General features: G+C 41.3%; 1 protein-coding gene, 1 long non-coding RNA gene and 1 other non-coding gene across 3 annotated transcripts; 1 reads left to right on the top strand and 2 right to left on the bottom strand.

Annotated features, from left to right (window-relative positions):
* LOC117462062 (ceramide synthase 2-like) lies at positions 1 to 7227 on the top strand. Its single transcript, XM_034104127.1, has 11 exons — positions 1 to 96; positions 801 to 971; positions 2489 to 2606; positions 3159 to 3277; positions 3507 to 3564; positions 3652 to 3702; positions 4285 to 4377; positions 4862 to 4990; positions 5706 to 5815; positions 5904 to 6057; positions 6338 to 7227. Exons 2-11 carry the CDS (start codon positions 805 to 807, stop codon positions 6548 to 6550), a joined length of 1212 nt encoding a protein of 403 aa, XP_033960018.1. The 5' UTR covers positions 1 to 96; positions 801 to 804; the 3' UTR covers positions 6551 to 7227.
* Positions 6698 to 6769, bottom strand: trnam-cau (transfer RNA methionine (anticodon CAU)). Its single transcript has one exon. It is a non-coding gene; the product is annotated as a tRNA-Met (tRNA).
* Positions 7228 to 14546: 7319 nt separating the features above from the next.
* On the bottom strand, positions 14547 to 15222 carry LOC139435673 (uncharacterized). Its single transcript, XR_011644882.1, has 2 exons — positions 15154 to 15222; positions 14547 to 14859 (listed from the first exon to the last, which is right to left on the bottom strand). It is a non-coding gene; the product is annotated as an uncharacterized lncRNA (long non-coding RNA).
* Between the last annotated feature and the right edge of the window lie 5652 nt (positions 15223 to 20874).

Below are 20874 nucleotides of genomic sequence, written 5' to 3'. Positions count from 1 at the left end.
GCTTCCCTAGACTAATACAGCTGAAACAGATTCACAGTTTTACAGTGGATGTAATAGTTTTTACCACTTTGTCATTTCCAGAGAGCTGCCCCCTAGGTAAGTTCAAATACAACTTGGTGTGTTTTATGCTGGACATCAATACAACCCACTTAGTTTTAGCTGGTTTTCTGTCTTGAGACTATTGATGGTTCACAGACATATAACATATACATACTTTTCAGGCTTGTTCAATTTGCTTGAGGCACTGTTATAGTTTTGTTCTGTTATTTATAGTGTGATATATATATATATTTTTTGTATAAAGCTCTGTGTGTGTTTGGTTATTTTGTGAAATGATTGACACTTGACTGTGTAATACTCCTACAGGATGTTGAACTTAATATATTGTTAAAAGCTTATTTTTTCATGTAGAAATATATATATGAAATCAGAATATATGCAAACATGGTTTTCCTCTGTTTATATCTCTTTTTCTCATGTGCCAAAATTGCTACACAAAAACACACGCACGCACACACACACACACACACACACACACACACACACACACACACACACACACACACACACACACACACACACACACACACACACACACACACACACACACACACACACACACACACACACACACACACACACACACACACACACACACACACACACACACACACACACACACACACACACACAAACAAACAGCTAGAGATTCAGACCTGCCTGAAACAATGTGATTGGGCTCAGGCTTAACTATGTATAGACCTCTGTTTTAAACATGTTCTCTGTCTGTCCCTCTGCAGCAGAATGGACCTGCTGCCTGACATATGGAGGCAGGAATACTGGCTTCCTCCAGGTGTGACATGGAGAGACGTGGAACAGCTGGCAGAATCTGACCGGCCCCGACCCCATGACCTCCTCGTGGCTCTGCCCCTCGCGCTGGGCTTCGTTGCCCTACGCTACATGTTTGAGAGGTAACACACACCTGATCTCTTTGTTTTGTCATAATCTTGCTGATGTGTTTGTTTGGGACTTTGGAGGCTCTACAGGAAGAAAATCAAACACTTATCCTGCTCGACCTGAAATAACCACTATAGCCTTTGTCTAAGAAACACAATCCTCTTTTTACAGTTGAACAAACTTGGTTCTTAAATTCATTCAGCATGTCCTGTGAGTGAGTGAGCAGGTGTTTTGGCAAAGCAGGCATTGTTATCATCTGGAAAAAAGGCCTTTGGGGAATTGAAGGAGAGACAGAGAGAGATGAAGAGAAAGATACATAGAAATGTTCTGTCCTAAATAGAGGATTATCAATGTAAACTATTTAACATTAAAGATGTATACCAATGCAATGTGAACTTTCCTTGTCGTTTTTGTGTTTGTTTCCAAAATCTAATGAAACACATGAAAGGGAATCCATAGGTAGTTACAGACCAGAGGTGCTTGTGATGCAGTGGGCTTGTTAGTAGTGGCTAACAAGACACACACACACACACACACACACACACACACACACACACACACACACACACACACACACACACACACACACACACACACACACACACACACACACACACACACACACACACACACACACACACACACACACACACACACACACACACACACACACACACACACACAGGTATAGTCTTCAGGGGTTTTGATTGGTTGATTACATCCTCAGAGTATTAACTGTTGTAACATTCAGTGAAGGGAGTGCTTGTTAAACCCAATTAAAAATCAAATTTCTATTTGTTTACACTGCTATTTTATTTCGCTGTATTCTGTTATCTCATATAAACTCTATTATGTTTTGTATTATATATAATGTTCATGTCATTTTTGATTTGTTCACATTATGATATCTATATTTGTTTAGCATTCATACTAATCTACTATAGACAGCCCCTGTCATATATTGGTACCACTTTACAATAAGACTACCCTTATAAAGGGTTTACGAATAGTTTGTAATTAATTTATTAATTAGGTTGTGAACACTTTACAAATCATTAATAAGCTTTTATAAGACATGAGATAAACAGGGCAACTGTGACCGGTTGCTTGCCAAATAGTGAGCCCACATGTATCCGTACTGCTAAGCCTTATATTGGCTACTTAGCTTACTTCGTCTTCTTCATCAGCCAGCCTTCTTGATATCTGTTGTTCACCGAGTTGATTCTCGCCAAGTAGCCAATATAAGGCTTAGTCATCTTGCCAAATAGTGCGCCTGTGTTGATGCATGAAAACTATGTTAGAGCTGATTTATAAATGGTTCTTGATGATTAATAAAGTGTTTACAACCAAATTCATAACCTAATTATAAACCCTTTATGAATCCTTTATAAGGGTTGTCTTATTGTAAAGTGGTACCAATTCCTCATTGTATATAATAGGTAAACAACTGCAGGCTTTGTCGGAACTGTCCGTCAGTTACTCCATTACCGGTGGATCATTATTAATTAAAGCTGTCTTTGGCTTTATCAAGGTTTTTTGCCCCACCCATGGGCAGATGTTTGGGGGTAAAAAAAAGGCTTCAAGTGACTGCTGCCCCTTCCCCAAAGCTTGAGGTGTTTTACTCCCAGAGGAGCAGACAGCCTACACAGGTTAGTTTGAGAAGGCTCAAACATTGGTGAGTTTTAATTTGGAATAGGATCAATGCTAAAAGGTTTTACATTTCTCAAATGAACATTTTAAGCATGTGCTTCCTCTTGTTTGTCATTGGCTTACTATTCTGTGTGATAAGCAAAGAGGAAGAATGTTGAGATGGTAACAAATACTGGTAAACCTATCCCAGGGGGAAACAGATGTTCACAAGTGATTAACATTTATTATTATTATAAATATTTTATACTCTCAGTTTTGTGATAGTTTTTGAAGATAACTCATATATTTAATTATCTCTATCTATGTATAAAGAAAATACTAACAAGGAATATAAAAAGGATTTAAACCTCACAACTGAATTAAAAACCTCCCAGCCGGAATGTTTTCTGAAAATGATATCTCTACCTCAAACCTTTTTCTCCCTTTTCGTGTCATTTCCTCATTTACTTCCTACATTTCTGGTTACATTGTATGGAGGACCTTGAAAGAATGCTTTCTAATCTTCATCCCTCCCCTTTTCATTCATTTCAACTGTCCATTTATTGTTTCAGAGTGATATTGTCAGTTTGATGTCGCTGTGTGGAAAGACCCAGAGGCAGATTGAGAGGTGGTTCAGACTCCGCAGGAACCAAGACAGGCCTTGTCAAACCAAGAAGTTTGGAGAAGCTGCGTAAGTGCTCTCTCTCTACAACCCTTTCACAGGTGACTTCCCTCAAGAACACTTCTATCAAAACTCTCTGCAAAATCCAGAGACATCCTGGGAAAACCCCTTAAAAACGTGACTAACTTTGCCCGAGTTAACACTGCCAAACAAGTCTTTCGATGTTGAGTTGTTTACATTTAAAAAGTACCTTTGTCTCAATGTTCAACCTTTTTTATCTTAACTTTTTGTTTTGCAGTTGGAGGTTTTTTTTCTACCTCACAGCCTTTATGTCTGGACTGGCCTGCTTGGTTGTTGTGAGTATGAGTTTGAAAAGAAACTTACAGCAACAGCAAATATTTGAGTTTTACTATTTTACAGCTATGTTCCTCTTTTTTATACAGAGACCGTGGTTCTGGGACCTCAGGGAATGTTGGAGGAGATATCCATTTCAGGTAAAACACAAATCTCACTGCTTTGATGTTTAGTGTCATATTTCAATATTACATTTCTATTGCACGATTTACCATGAAACAGGAAGATAATGTTAATCTAATGTGCATTGCCCCATTGGCCGAGATGTCACATGCATGTTAGGGTTCAGACCTGAGGACCTTTACAGGTCAACATTGAGTTAAGTCGTAGCGACAACAACCTCAGGCAAAGGAAGGCGCCCTTACATAACAAACGATATCCGATTTAAATGAAAATGGCATTGTTTGCTCCACCCTTGATATAGAGCAACATAATGTTTGTTAAGCCTTTGTTATCTAGCGCAGCATAGTAGACAATGGAAGTCCTACCACATCATACTCAATAGAAGAAGTAATGTTAACACATTCGCCCAGTCTGCAACACCTCCCATAATACACTACGACGACCCATTCATCGTTATTTGCAGCTTCAATTTGAGTTACAGTCCTCTGTATGCGGCTACCCAGTGTCAGCTGCTATTGCTTAATTCATGCGCCACCAGAAATGTCTGGATGTCTTTTAACCACCTTGTATTGACGATTACAAAATGTGTCTGTCCACAGCCCATGGAGAGAGCTCACTACTGGTACTACATGTTGGAGTTGGGGTTCTATGGCTCGTTGCTCCTAAGGATCTCTGTGGACATCAAGAGGAAGGTGAGGATCTGAAACATTTGCTTCACAGCACATGTGCTCTTTAGAAGAGGACATAAGTCAAATCAAAATGTTTTGTGTGCTTCAGCCTAATAATACTTCATATTTGATAGCTTACACCTGTGCTTTAAATTAACGACTCAGCTTGGCAGAAAATAGACATCCTGGAGAGGCTGCCAGCTGAGTTGCAACTAATGTTTGCTAAGATAGTTATTTTCAAATGACTTAAGATCCAGACGTTCAGGAGGGTAAACCACTAGCCAAATAAACCCCTCCCATCCAAGACAATGATGATTTAAACTGGTAAAAACACTGAATAGAGCAGCGGCATGGTGTTTCAGCTTGTTTATCTGACCCTTACAAAGCCTGTTAAAAACAACTAAGATTGAAAAAAGTATTTTGTAAAATGTGGCTTAGAACTGAATAAAATGATGATGATATGATGTTGTTGTTTTTTGTTTTAATCTACATATTGTTGGTTTGCTAGGATTTTAAAGAACAGGTCATCCACCATTTGGCCACCATCTTCCTGCTCAGCTTCTCCTACTGTGCCAACTACATTCGCATCGGCACCTTGGTCATGCTGCTTCATGACTCCTCTGACATCCTGCTCGAGGTATTCTCACACACTTTCCCATTGTCATGCTGCTTTCATATTATGTTGGCGGGACCAAAAAGAACAACTTGTACATAAACCATGTCATCTAGTCGGGCTGTGGGGCCATAGTCAAAGGCACAAGGGACCTTACAAAGTAATGTCTCCAGGGCATGTCACTGTGGACTCACCTCCATGCTGGCCCTTTGTCTGCCTGTGCAGCCCAACAAACTTGATGTCTTTATTTTGCAAACCGCTGTTAAAGTTCATGCTCAGCTGTGATTTTTCTCAGAAAATAACTATCTAGTTTGAGCATGCAGATCCTGTGACTGAGACACGATAGCTAAGAGCACTGTAGCAGCCCGAGGAAACCTTTGTTGAGCTGTACATGATGATGATTCAGAGATTATTTTAGAGGACCAAATTGTGCTCAATTATTGCACTAAATTAGATTATCAGGACACAAATCATAAGACAGCAATAATGTTAAATACAAAGTCTATTAAGGCTGCATGTCTGCTTTACAGACGCATCATAGACTGAGGGGACATTAAGTTCACATGGTCATTTTTATCATCCTGTTTTTTCTTGTTTGCCTATTTTCCTAGTTCCCAGCCTGCCTCATTAACACTTTTTGAATGATGCTAAGCTAATGGTAATTTCAATGTGGCGACTACGCTTCACATGTAGCTTCCATTGTGGTTTGTTTTTGTTTGATCAATGCAATTATTTGCAGTCTGCCAAGATGTTCAACTACGGCACTGGCTGGAGGAAAACTTGTGACACGCTGTTCGTTGTGTTTGCTGTGGCCTTCCTTGTGACCAGACTGGTGATTTTCCCCAGCAAGTAAGGTTTACTCTTTAGAAGTTTTTCTATTGTTTAAATGTTTTCATATTTTGTAGGGATATAACATGTATTATTGAATTACTTACAGAATCATACATACCACCCTGGTGCTGTCAATGGAGGCGTTTGAACCTTTTTTCGGCTATTACTTCTTCAACGTCCTGCTGATGGTGCTGCAGGTTCTTCACATCTTCTGGGCAGGCTTAATCTTACGCATGGTTTATAAGTTCCTGAAAGGCAAGGTAAGAATCAGTGGTTAAATCAAGCATAAGGCATCCCTGACTGATATTTGAAATCCTCGCAAAGGCGCTTTTCATATTATTTTCATATTTACTTTTAAACGTATGTGCAATGCCTTGTTTTTTATGCTGCTGCTGCAACGCAAAGATTTCCCAATTTGGGATCAATAAAGTACATCTTATCTTATTATCTTATCTTATATAGAAATACATGTGAAGTAAATTCCCAATTATCCTTCGCTTCGTCACACGTTTAAAACCCTGTATCTGATTCTGTCTCCAGTTAGAAAAAGATGAACGAAGTGATGAAGAGAGCGAGATTGAAGAGGACGATAAAGGAGGAGAAGAAAATATGGATCAAGGAGAAGATTATTGTTTGGAGAAAAGTAAAAACACCCTAAACTCCCAGCTGTCTATGCTGACCAACAATTGTGTCCTTAATAACTTGACTAATCATAGGGCCTCTCTAGCCGACAGGATGCGTAAAGCTCAGTAAAGTATTGATGACTAATTTTATGAATTTTATGAAGTCCCATGTTTATGTTCAGTATGTATAATACTTTGCCGTCTTTACGTCAGCCTATTAATCCTTTTAGGTAACTGGCCAGTGTCGGGGAACCACGATTGTTTATTGTAAAACTGTTAGCAGAGGATGGTTTCGATCCATCGACCTCTGGGTTATGGGCCCAGCACGCTTCCGCTGCGCCACTCTGCTACACAGCCTAGTGTGGACTCAGACCAACAATGACTGGCTTAGGAGGACAATGCCTTATTCATTAGGCCACTGGGGCGGGTGCTATAGTGCATAATGTTTAAACACCCAGATACTCATTTATAAATCACTTTTCATTGCACAGGGATGGTACTAGGTGTGTGAAGTCAAATCAGGGAGTCGTGAAAGTGTTCAGTCCCTGCCTGGTTCCTTCTTTGTAGCCTACACTGTTGTTTACACTTTTGTAATACAGTAAGTTCACAAAATACTTGTTTATTAACAAAAATGAAATTGTGACTCCAATAGCCGATGTAAGACCCAGCATATAGGCACAAGTGGATGTTTAATTATGTAAAATATGACTTTTGTTACACAACAAGTAGAAAATGAAATTCATACTTTTACTCTTGCCAGTATGTCTATTTGTATGCCTACATTGATAAAGTATCTGATGTGATTAAGTCGAATTACATTGTTTTATTTACCAATCTTTTGAATCATGCTTGCATAGTCCATTATTACAAAGGTTCTTTACAGCAAAACATATTATCTGTTATAACAAGAGATAATCCTTTATAAATGCAACTTTTGTAATTAAAAAAGTATTTCTTCAGTAACTCACCTGTTAATAGTTTTTGACTCAGATTGCTTACCTGCTTTTTGGAAATGCATTAATTTTATATATTTTGGATCTGCTCATGTTGTCTTTTTTCTTCACATTTTTGCATGAATGCCCAGCATTTTCCTTCGGGAATAAAAAGGTTACTTTTATCTTCTCCATGACAGACACATCTTCTCCTGTACCACGGGGCTATCTGGTGGCTCGCACCGGGATGACACAGCTGGTAGATGATATCATGAAATGTAATGTGATAACAAACACGTGTAATATAATAGTATCAACTGAAAATGTGTGTAATTGTAGTCACATATTCGTACTGTCGAGGACACGTACTATTTGCTTGACAAAATATAGATCAAAACTGTGATTGTGGATTTCTAAAGGGTGGGGCCACACCTTTCTAAATAAAACACGTCATACATTTTCTGTAAGGCTCCAACCATTTGGATAACTTGTCCTTGGTCATGAGGAATGGAGGGATTTTGGGACTTAATTAGCTGACTTTCGGTGAGTTTTCTATTAGTTATATTTCCAATTATATGTGTTGCAGAAGTAATTAAGGTGCACTGTTTGCTCGCGCTAGCAGTTTGCCCAGTTTAACTAAGCTAATGTGTTACTTACTTTATCTGCAAACCCCTGTCCTTGTGCCAATGCTAATGTAACCGTTAACTCAAGCTACAGGGTTCATACACTTTTTCACCAATGATTTTCAATGACTTTTCAATGACCTTTACCTCATTTTCCATGACCAAACAAAAATTACCACTGAAAATGGTTTATTTGAACATGGAACAGGAAAATAAGGTCTGCATATGAAACATGTTGTGCCTATCTAAAACAAATCAAATAGTATAATTACTAGCTTCTACACGCTAAAGCAACTGTAGTCAGGGATGCAAACTCATCAGGTATGAAAAAGGTGACAAGGATCCGAGCCCCCCGACCCCACGGAATATCGGCTTTAAAATGAGGAATAACAGAGGATGTTAGCAGTCAGAACAACTAAAGAAGCAGGTAATAATAACAGAAACGCCAAAGAGTCACATCTAATAGAAATATATAAAAGCATTTATTTTAATTGTGTAGCAGTCAGTTTATAATTCTGGCAGCACTGTTGAGCATTTTGAAAATGTATTTTCATGCCTCTGTGCAAGGCTTAGTCTTTCTATCTGTATAGCCACTGGTGTAACTAAGTTCATAAACTCAACAAGTACTATACGGGGGTACAGTTTTGAGATACTTGTACTTTAGTATTTCAATGTTTTGCTACTTTGTACTTCTACTCCACTACAGTTCAGAGGTACATGGTGTACTTCTACTCACTACAGTTCAGAGGTACATGGTGTACTTCTACTCACTACAGTTCAGCGGTACATGGTGTACTTCGACTCCACTACAGTTCAGAGGTACATGGTGTACTTCGACTCCACTACAGTTCAGAGGTACATGGTGTACTTCGACTCCACTACAGTTCAGAGGTACATGGTGTACTTCTACTCACTACAGTTCAGAGGTACATGGTATACTTCGACTCCACTACAGTTCAGAGGTACATGGTGTACTTCTACTCACTACAGTTCAGAGGTACATGGTGTACTTCGACTCCACTACAGTTCAGAGGTAGATGGTGTACTTCTACTCCACTACAGTTCAGAGGTACATGGTGTACTTCTATTCCACTACAGTTCAGAGGTACATGGTGTACTTCTACTCACTACAGTTCAGAGGTACATGGTGTACTTCGACTCCACTACAGTTCAGAGGTACATGGTGTACTTCTACTCCACTACAGTTCAGAGGTACATGGTGTACTTCTACTCCACTACAGTTCAGAGGTACATGGTGTACTTCTACTCGACTACATGTATTTAATACCTTTAGTTACTTCACAGATCTGGATGAATGATGTGAAATATAATCAAGCCGTGAGGAAAGCTATGCTAACGTTAGCTGTTTTCGACAATCAGGTCGCATATACAAGTTCAGTTTAGACCGTATGTATCGGTACTTACCATCTAACTTATGTGTTCTTGGTTGTTGTTTGCTTATATCCTTATCTTGTATGCGTTTATAATTTTTAAATCAGATTTGAAGTTGTCACAGTGACGTCACGAGCTACCCACAATGCAACGCGCGCCATATATATATATATATATATACGCCATTTTCCTGGAGGTGCAAATATCCTGGAGGTGCAAATATAAACAGCTAGCTAACGTAGCCAGGCAGAGCGCACTAGGTTTTTTTTCTGAATTAACGACCGAAGAAATCGCTGCATGTCTTCGGATTACATCTCTGGACTTGAGGGGTGTGCTCTAGGTCGTTACCAGCGTAAACTAGAGCTGTGTGGGTTGTCGGATTGCCCTTACAGACTGCCTGCAGATGTATGGAAAAACGACCCTCGAAAGTGGCCTTCGTCAATTTTGGCTGCATCTACGTCTAATTTCTGGAAACACCAGGTGAATACCCCACTTGTCACAATAATATTATCATGCCATTGCATATATGTGGTATTTTAGAGTTGACTAGATATTGATTAAGGCAATAGACTATGATACTCTGCTTGCACCTCGCGTGAAATGGCGGATACCGGAAGTACGGTGTCGCCCTCGGCCCAATACCCGTATGTGTGTGTGAAAGACACCTAGCGGTGAAAACGAGAAATGCATGATGTCGCTTGAATTGAGCGCATTTGCTGTCACAAGGGGGCGCTACAACATCGGTGATAACTGTCACTGCAATCACTATAGAAGAAGTAGGGTTATGAATGTTGCTGACATTTCAAATGTAATCATGTGAAAACTGCAGAAACGGTTGTCTCTGTAGCGCAATTGCTTTGCGCGTTCGGCTGTTAACCGAAAGGTTGGCGTTTCGAGCCCACCCAGATTGTCACCGCTCCTCATCTGAAACCTGCCAGTCCCTGCCGGTGTCAGTACCATATGTGCTCGGGCTACCAGATCTGCTCGGGGTCCGTCGCTTACCAATGACGTCACGCGTTGTGATTGGCTGTACGGTAATCGCACGCTGATTGGTGTAACTAGGGGCGCTGACTAGCGTATACCGGGGGTCTTGATCAAAGACGAATGAGTATAGGTAGAGAGAAGGAGAAGAATAAGAGAAATCGGGGTTGTTAAAATGGTGACCGAGGCTTCTGCTAAGTACTTCTCACAGGAAAAGAGGGAAGGAGGAGGGATCAGAGCTCAGGAGACTAGCAGGAGACTGATGTCCAAGAATGAGTCAAAGCTGGACTTGTGCAACCTGGCAAAGTTCAAGATGTCAGACGATTGCTCTTTGTAATCTTATCCAGTTATATGCAGTTCACCTGTTAATACGTATTTAAAAAGGATTTGGCTTTGTCAATATAAATTATTTCCCTTATATCTTTTACTATCTTACATAGAGAAAGGGTAAAATTGCCAATTTAGAAATAAAAACCGATGTACGTTAGAGACGAGTTAAATAAGCTCATATTTTAATTCCCATAAAAAACACATAATGTAGACACCCCCATGTTAGGATTTCCTTCAGATTCATGTTAGCACCTGAGTATGAACCGCCCTATTGGTGTATGATCAAATTTGATTTCTAATTTTAAATAAAAGGAAATAAATTCACAGTTATTGTCAAACAGGAGTTAAATCAATTTCTCGCTAATTTTAAGAATGTATTTCACCATATTCATATTTAAATGATAGGGAAATTACGTTGTAATGCTAATAAATCACCTCCCTCATTCAGATTAATGTCGATTGTTAATTTTTATGTTTGAATGTTAAAAAAGAAAAATCGACAGTGTTGTAAAGCCGATGAATGGGAGTCAGCAGGATGATCTTGTATACACGCTACACAAGCTAGAATGACAACACAACTCACTAACTCGTCCGTGGTGCAACACACACTATACAACCCAGTGAATTGTGTCCCGTAAATGTCACCAGTGTAAACATAATTATTTATAAATAAACCAATTTGTGTTCTGTGAAACGGAAAAGGATATTACATTGGTTTTGTTACTTTCGTTGCAGTGTCTTAAATGTAATTTAGGTTAACTTCCCGTTTTATTTAGAATTATTATTGTTACCTCTTGGGTTGCCGTACAGCCAATGCGTGACGTCATTGGTAAGCGTAACGGACCCCGAGCAGATCAGGGTTGCGTTCGGATAGTTTAAAAATCAGCTCCTAAGTTCTAACCCTATCTCCTATTCCTTGACCTCTGTGTGAAACGTCACGGGGTTAAGGGATAGTGGATAGGAGAATTCAAAAGGACTTAGGAGAAGAGACTGCGGTACTTCTAGACTCCTTTCTTCACACCACCGCTTGTAATCCCAACCACGTCGTCCTGTAACAGGCTGTGGTGGATCCTGCTCTTGCAGCCTGGATAGTCTGAATAACTTTTTCAGACAGTCCCTCCCGTCTCAGCCTGTCCCTCTCAGGAGCCAAGCCTTGAGAGGTTGGCCCAGAGTGGGTAATGCCCCTATAGAGAGGCGAAGTCACTCCCATCTACTTCCGGTCCATGGGACCCCGGAAGCGAAAAATTATACATTGAATTCAATGGAGAGAGAAAACGTATCTTTTGATCCCGTTTGAATTGTGCCACAAATGACACATATGATGTTTGTCAATCTTAAACAATCATTTCCATGTAAAAAAAGTCACAGTTTGTCGTAAAACTGTTGAGATATAAGTCTATGAAAAATACGCAACTAGAAAGACTACAAATCCCAAATCCCATTCTGGGTTGCGTAAGTGATGTCATAGGCGATAATGCTCCAAGACTGGTTGCGACTCGCAATTAAAGCAAAGAAGAAGAAGAAGATCTCATAAACTGATTTATTCCCTCCGATAAATATAAGAGATTGCTCCAATAAATTCACTTTTACAAGATGCCTGTGTGCTTTGTACCAGGTTGGAATCACAAAAGTGATCATACCACTTGCTCGGTCTATCGCTTCCCGTCTGATGAAAGGACCAGGAGTCGTTGGATCAGACATATCAGGTAATATACATGTTTTGCATGGAACGTAGTCAAGTTAGCTACATAGCTAGTAGCGAGCACGTTAGTTAGCATCACATTACTTAGCCTTGTCATTTGTATTAGCCTTAACATGAAGTAAACCCAAATGTTAAACAGTAAGAGTAGTCATGATGGTAAGTATTTTGTGAAACATTTGAAGAGTAGCCTATCGCCCCCTCCACCAGGTGCTAATGGGGCGGGAGGTAGGCTAACGTCACATTAGCATCGGCGATCTTTTCTACTTAATGCTATCTGCTCAAATGGTTAACATTGAACATTAAAAGATCAGGCAGTTCAGGGAGAGTCGAAGGAAGGCAGGCAGGCAGGCAGCTTTGCATGACATTCTTCTGGACGTGTTTCATTGTGATGATAGTGAGTCAATCTGTTTGTTGGAAAGACAGTAGTTGAGTGATTACTGATAGAAAATTATTAAAAGAGATAATTATTCAAATTGTTGTTACTTTAAAGTGTTGTTACTGACCTTTTTCTCTTTTATTTTCTTTCCCTCACCTGTAACTGCTGAGACCCTGAGGAACATGCACACTGACCTGCTCTGGCAACCTGATTTCCACTGTACGTAATAGTATTTGATTATGGTATATTATTTATATACATCAAAGGCACAATGCACCCCCCAGAGACACACATGTATTGAGTGTGATATTTTGCATAGGTCAAGTGAAATCATCTTTACACACTAGAAAACTGTAGGAGCGGCAACTTGTTTTGAAATTGAATTTTTAATATCCGATAATAAAGTTGATCTGTTTTCTTTATTCTTCTCTCTTCCCAGCTCCATTCATCACCGTGCTCTGTTCCTGCAGGTCCTGCTTGCTAATCAATGCTTTATGTTTTTACACAATTACAAATAAAGTCAATGTATTGTATGACATGAAGTTGTGCTTCATTCGGAGTCAATAATAAATCCATTCTGCCTTCAACTGCACAATGACTGTGGACTGCACCGACATCCATGTAGCTGCCCCCTCAGTAAGATGAACCAAGCAAAGAGGGTCGCCATCATGCCCAAGGACATCCTGCTGGCCCGCCGCATCCGCGGAGAGAGGGCTTAGACTGACCTGAGACCAGCACACCCAAACACAACGGCTCTTTTAAGAGCCACCTACAGTTTCAAAGAGTTGCAATCCTACGTTATTATAATGATTAAACTGGTTCATGTATCACTTAGTTTACTGAACCGTGATGAATGAAAGAAATTAGTGAGGTAGTGGTTTACTGAAGTTACAAAGACATTAATATATGAGTAACAGGTCAGTGTAAACACAAGCTTCTGTCAATTATGGATCATTCAAACTATTTATATAAAAATATGTAATAAAGTTCTAAAACAAGTATTCGGTATATTCCTTGATAGCTTTTGGAGAAGGTTGTTTTTAAGTTTACTAAAATCTATCGTTTCAACTGTTTCACTTTATAAAAAGGGAACAGGTGAGTAGAGCATCATTGAGTTTCTTATTCTGTCAGTAAATTATCCAAATGAAATGTTTATCATTATTTTAGTCAACCCTAAACAAATTGATTGTACCTTTTTAATAATGACCTTACATGGTTAAGTTAAATTAACTTCAGAAAATCAAATCTGTTCTGAGAAAAAACTAATAAATGTTTAAAGATAGGAACTTGCCATCCCACTGAAAAACAGTCCGTAGAGATTTAAAGGCGTAGTTGTAGTTCAGTCCAACGTTTAATTTGGATTCATTTCGCCAACAGGCAACTATTTTCATAAAGAATATATATATTTTTTTCAAAGTCAACTTTATTGTCAATCTTACTCAGTTTGTGTTTATAGACAGAGAGATCAAAAAGACGTTTAAATAAAATTATACAATTTACAGATATGTAATGTATACAAATATATATATCCTATATACACCATCATGTATAATGATGGTGTATGATGTAGAAGGAAGTGTGGTAGATAACAAGTAAATATAGAGTTACATACAAATCCATGTTACAGCAAAAGATGGAATAACTAAGAAGCACGCAGTATAATAATAATTACATGCAACAATTAAATAACTGCTCAGCATCTCCACCACAATCCCAATCTGATGTGTCCTGTTTTCCTCCCCTCTGCATAACACCCCATCACACATACGAAACACAACGCAGAGTCTGAGGGTGTTAAGAGTATGTTTATTTAAATGTCCTCCTCTCTACTGGCCAACACAGGGAGCATATGCTGGGTGTAGAATTTTTCCAGGAGGAGGAGATTTCCATGCCATGCAGGGTCTTTGGGGATGAGGATGATGATGATCGCCTCCTTCTGGTCCACACAACAAAGTAGCAGAGACTCCGGTCTGTGATGTGCAGCTGCCCTTGGACCTGGTGCCAGTATGGGTGATATATGACCCACCCTCCTCACGGAGACAGAAGGATGGTAACTGGACTGCCTCCGCGATGGTCATGTTCATGTCACCAAAATCCTTGAATCTACACACAGCAAATAAACTCAAATGACACAACGAGATGTAAAAGGAGATCACACATACAGTATAGACTATACTGTATAGTCGATATAAAACTGGCCGCTTCAATCTGAAGAGCAACTAAAACAAAACACGGGAGTTTACCTTGTTCTTGTGAACACTAATGTTATCCACAGCACATAGACCACGAAGTTCTTAAGGAGAAAACTAGTTACTAAAACAAAACACGTTAGTGTACCTTGTTAGCTAATGTTAGCTAGCTGACATTAACGTTACACATTGCACTCATATTACTCACCGAAACCATGTAAAGCCGGTCCCGCTGCTCTTACAGAACCGACTAACTCCCCTTTCGTGTATGTACAGCTCTCAACATGCCCAGACTTGTAGTGATTTTCACCTCGTTTTATACTTTTATTCTCATTCTGAAAGAAACAGGTGAAATTTGCTAACGTGACGGCCGTCTTTGTGATGGTGACGCGTATTGTGCGAGACCAGAGACCTGTAGTTCACTGAGCGGTTTCACACAAAAAAATGTGTAACTTCACAGTTTTAAGACACATTCTTTTTGTTTTGACTTGCAAAATATTCTTTTAAATTGACAAACATCATATGTGTCATTTGTGGCACAATTCAAACGGGATCAAAAGATAAATGTTCTCTCTCCATTGACTTCAATGTATAATTTTACGCTTCCGGGGTCCCATGGAGGCTCCCGGAAAGGGAGGGACTTCGACTCTCTATTGCACCTGCGGTGGAAAGGCGTAGAGCAGGGCTGAAGTCGAATAGTCCATTTAGCTTAGGAACCTTCCTAAAGGAGTGAAATGACCCGGAAGTCCCTCAGTGGCAGCCATGATAAGTGCCGTTCGAATACTCTAGAATGATGAGAATGATAGGAAAGGAGGTTTCAAACTTCCTGTATAACCTCCTTTAGCTTAGGAACCACTGGACTTCCCTAACCGGCAGGAGAAGCGAAAATGCTGCCCCACAATGCCTTGCAGCCGCAGCATTTGCCGTCACTCAACAGTCGGCCGTTCACGGAAAAAAACGATTATGACGGAGAAATTATATCATGAAAGTTACGGTGCTTATTAAGCTTTTTAAAACATAGGTGGTAAGTTGCCAAAGTGCTTTGTTTTGAACGTTCATCAGTAGTGCTGCGTACCTGGACTCACATTCAGGTTCAGGTCCGGACTCAAGTCCAGAGGTTCAGGTTCAGGTCCGGACTTATAAGTCCGGACCTGAACCCATGGCTTGTGTCAAGTTGTGTGACTAAAGTGAACTTATTGTGAGCTAATTATCAATTGAAAATTAACTCATAATCAACTCAAATTCAAACTCGTCAGGTGTATTGTGCTCCCTTCCAACTTGTGTCTACATTTATCTACAAAGTACAAATGTAAAAAAAATATTTTTTGCCACTTAGTCTACAAATGACTTATGACAGCAACTACAGTGAACTACTACAAAGTGCAAACATTTATTTCATTTATCAAACTAAAGTAACCAAACAGTCCCTGAGCTGACTGAGCCTAAATCCCTAAAACGTTGCTGAAAGGTAGAGTGTAGAGTAGACCATACGCATTACACTGTTACACACCTACTATACAGTATAGGCTACACTGTAGTGACTGTACAGTCAGAGTGTACTGTACTGTCTGTACACCATGTCTTTTCTACAACTCTACATGTGTACATTATACAGTACATACTACATACATAGTGATGTACATACATACTGTTAGAAATTAAAATCAATGTTGATATGGCGTAATTTTGAATTAAATACACTATTTAATTTAAATCAATTTTATTCTGAAAAAACCGGAAGTTCACACTATTAACTTAATACTTTTATTCTGAAAAGTCTTCACTTCCGGTTAGCATTAGCATGTGGCGAAATGCTACGTTTTCAAACCGTGAATCGAAGGTGAAATGACATGTGATGTTGTACACTGAGCACACTGGGATTAGCACTCATTTATTGCCGCTGAATAACGTTTATCAGGGAATGTTTAAATAACCACAGAAACCAGAATATACGTAAGTGGTAGTTTTTTTGCGAGTCCAAGTACCGGTTCCCAACGTTCCGGTTTTAACCGGACTTGAACCGAAACTTTTTACAAGTCCAGTACCGGTTCGGCGTACCGGTACGCAGCACTATTCATCAGTATTATAATCAAAGAGAGAAATATGAACCTTAGTTTTTACTGAAATGATCAAATAAAGTCAACATTTCAGTCTTCACTGAGCTGTGTGGGGTTTGTTCAACTTTTAAAAGATGTTTGAATGGTGATATACACAGTGATAGATGTTAAGGACTAACGTTTATAATAAATACATCTGTATTGATTTTTAGATCTTTAGTTCATACAATCATACGTATTGGGATCATTTGTATTAATGTGGACCGGAGGGAGAGGGTGACGAGCAGTTTCACTTTCCTTTTTTATTTCAATTCCAACTTTGGTCCTGAAGAATATGTTTCTCTGTTGTCCACGTTCATAAAGCAAAGCAGCAGCATCAGAGCACGATGCAGAGTCTCTAGATGAGTTTACAGTAGTCCCTCGTTCTTATTAAACATCCATGTTGTCGTCCGCTGTATAGAAAATTGTGGTTTCCATAGTTTCCCCACAGCAGCAGACGCACACAATGACGTCCGCTGGCGCATCATAAACACGTCGGATAGTGAAAGTGCATTCGGATTCTCTAAAGTACCGCAGTCTCTTCTCCTAAGTCCTTTTAAATTCTCCTATCCACTATCCCTTAACCCCGTGACGTTTCACTCAGAGGTCAAGGAATAGACGATAGGGTTAGAACTTAGGAGCTGATTTTTAAACTATCCGACTGCAGCCCAGCTATCTTGGCCATGGCTCGTGTGCAAACGTGTCCACCCCCCAGGGTTGATTGTCCTGCAGAGCCAGGGAGAACCACCAATCGTCTGGCAGGGGCCCGCCTCTTGACATGAGGCCGGCCACCCTGTTCTCCAGTCCTGGAATGTGGGGGGCCTTCAGAGATAAAAACATTCTCTGAGGCCCACAACCACAGGTTCTCCGCTGCGCTAAACATGGCGGCGGAGCTGACTCCGTCCTGCCTGTTGATGTAAGCCACTGTGGTGTGGTTGCCGCTCCTCACCATCAGCCTGTAGTAAGGGTTTGCAGTGCTGAAGGAGCAGTACTACTGCCCGTAGCTATAGAACAGTGCTTCTGTGTGGTCCGCGGACCACTGGTGGTCCGTGAGCGCCCCCTAGTGGTCCGTGAGTATATTGGTAAAATGTCACATTTGAAATAAATACATTTCAGTTTTTCGCACTCTTGCGGGAATATCTCCGCAATGGAGCGAGCTTAAGTTTCACTTTCGATTGCATGATATAGCCCAGATAAACACCTTCATCAAACATGTTGCCACTTGTTTGTACCATTTGCAGGCGATTTGTAAAAAACGATGTGTTTTTGGATATTTGTGGAGTTAGGTGGTCCTCGAGTGTTTTTTGTATTGGTTAAGTGGTCCTTGGTATGAAAAAGTTTGAGAAACACTGGTCTAGAGCCTCTATCATGTACATTGGGCTCTATTCTGTCCTACTGGTGGACAGGGGGCTTGCTCATTCCACAATTAAGGTGTATGCAGCAGCCATCTCATCCTGCCATGAGGGATTTGGCGGCAGGTCAGCCTTTAGTCAACCGCTTATGGCGCGTTTTTTCCTCCAGGAGGTCAGGAGACAGCGCCCAGTGGTGCATGTCTCCACCCCGCAATGGGATCTGCCGTTGGTGCTCGAGGCTCTGGTCACAGAACCATTTGAGCCTCTGGAGCTCTCCTCCCTGAAGGCACTATCATTGAAAACAGTTTTGCTGCTTGCCTTGACTTCGGCCAAGAGAGTATGCGAGCTAACCGCTCTGTCGATGCACCCGAGTTGACTTGATTTGGGGTGACACTCAGACCGAACCCATACTTTGTTCCCAGGAACCTAAGGAGTCCGTTCAGGTCGAGGGCTATACAGTTAGACGGCGTTAGTCTTCCACCCCATATTGGGGACAGGGAGGCTAAATTGCACCTCCTCTGCCCGGTACATGCGCTGGCATGTTATGTATGGCGCATGGCTTCCGTTAGGCGCACTGAACAGCTGTTTGTGTGCTTTGGGGATGGTGTGGCCGGTAAAGCTCTGTCCAAGAAATGCCTGAGAGGATGGCTCTGCGGTTGCATTTCACATGCCTATGGACAGGCGGGGAGAGCCTTCCCCATTGGGGTCCATGAACACTCTACACGTGGTATGGCTGTATCGACAGCCTTGTTCAACGGCGTGAGTGTGGAGGACATATGCACGGCGGTGTCTTGGTCTACGCCAGGCCCCATCATAAGGTTTTATCTCTTGGACATGTCTGGCTCCTTCTCATCGTCTGTGCTTGCTGGGGCAACACAGGACTGGTGAGGGGGGGGGGCTGTGGGTCGGTAGGTATCTGACCCCTCTCCTGGACATAATGCACTTGTGTTTTCCCATGCTCCTTAGGGACCAGGGACACATGGTGCGCAGTAAGCCCCATACAGGGCTGGAGGACTCTCCCCACTATCGTCCATGCACACTCTACACGAGGCAAGCGTGTGTGAGTGTGGGGGACATGGTGCACTTACGTTCTCCCCATGCTCCTTAGGGACCCGGGAAACAGGGTGCACGGTAGGCCCCATGCAGGGCTGGAGGAAAATAGTGAGGAACGCTCTCCCCGCCCGCCCACAGGCAGGCAGGCGGGGACGGAGAGCCTTCCTCACTATTTTCCATGCAGACTCTACACGAGGTAAGGTGTGTGAGTGTGCTCTACCCAGCCAAGTAAGCTGCTGCCCCGACTTCTCCACGGTCTCCCGGATGAGAGGAAGTTGGGGTGCAGTGGCTGTTAACCAAAGGCCGGTCAGGGGCAGTGTGATGGGTCGATGTTGTTGAACGACAGGGCGTTTATCCATCAGGGTTCCACCCACTGTACCCATAGAGTCCAGTAGAGGGCTGTGCCTGTGTAAGATATAACGGGGGGTTACGTATTGTAACCCTAGTATTTAAGCACGCGGAGCCCTCTACCTGGGGGCCTTGTCTTTCCTATGCCGCTCGCTGAAGAGGGTGTAGGATGACAGTCAGGAGGCGTGGCCGCCTTATATACAGTGGGCCTGTGCGCATATTCAGGTAGGCTCGCCCCGATTGGCTGGCTACGTTTATGTATCTCAGTAGGTGAATGCTCGCATAGCATGGTTGAGAGTAGTACCCATAGTCCAGTAGAGCGCTCCGCCTGTGCTTATATAACTAGAACTCCAATACGTAACCCCCCGTTTCTTCCCATGGAATCTGTAACAAAAACTCCTTATTTATCTTTAGGTGTAAAGCTGACAGACACGGTGGTTCTCAAACTGATTGCAGTCAATGTTCTTGATAATGTAACAAAATAACAATCAGTTTGACCCTTCTTGTTGCAATTTTCTCACTGATAATGGCTGCATTTTCTTTGACAAACACCGGCCTAACTTTGTAATCACACTATTGATATGTTGGTACTAGAGTTTAAGTACACAGTAAACCAGGGCTTCTCAAACTCCGGACCAAGGTCCAGATCCGGACCGAACTGCAAATCAATCCGGACCGAACCCTGTGCCCTATTATAAAAAATAAAAATTATACAAAATAAAAACTTTCTGATTCTGATGTAAATGAATGTATATTTTCTTGTGTCTGACGCGTTGTGAGAATGAACGTGCATTTACTTGTGTGCGTGAGCGTGACACGCATTGCAGACCGCAAGTTAACCACAAGTTTACCTGACTTTCTAATGCTTCTAATGCCTTTTTTGCCGAGGTTCAAGGCATTGGCTACAGACAAACAGTGCCATTTCTCCCTCTAGTTCAAGCCACCATACTGTATGTATGTGTTGAATGTGTGTGTGTGTATACAGGGGCACCGTTTGCCGACAGGCAAGGCAGGCAAGTGCTTGGACCAGAAGGGGGCCCCCAAAGAAGGTAGATTAAGAAGGTACACAGCAACGAAAAC

The sequence above is a fragment of the Pseudochaenichthys georgianus genome, chromosome 17 (genome assembly GCF_902827115.2).
Source record: "Pseudochaenichthys georgianus chromosome 17, fPseGeo1.2, whole genome shotgun sequence".
In the NCBI taxonomy this organism is placed as follows: Eukaryota; Metazoa; Chordata; class Actinopteri; order Perciformes; family Channichthyidae; genus Pseudochaenichthys; species Pseudochaenichthys georgianus.
This window is presented reverse-complemented; position numbering and strand designations above follow the sequence as displayed.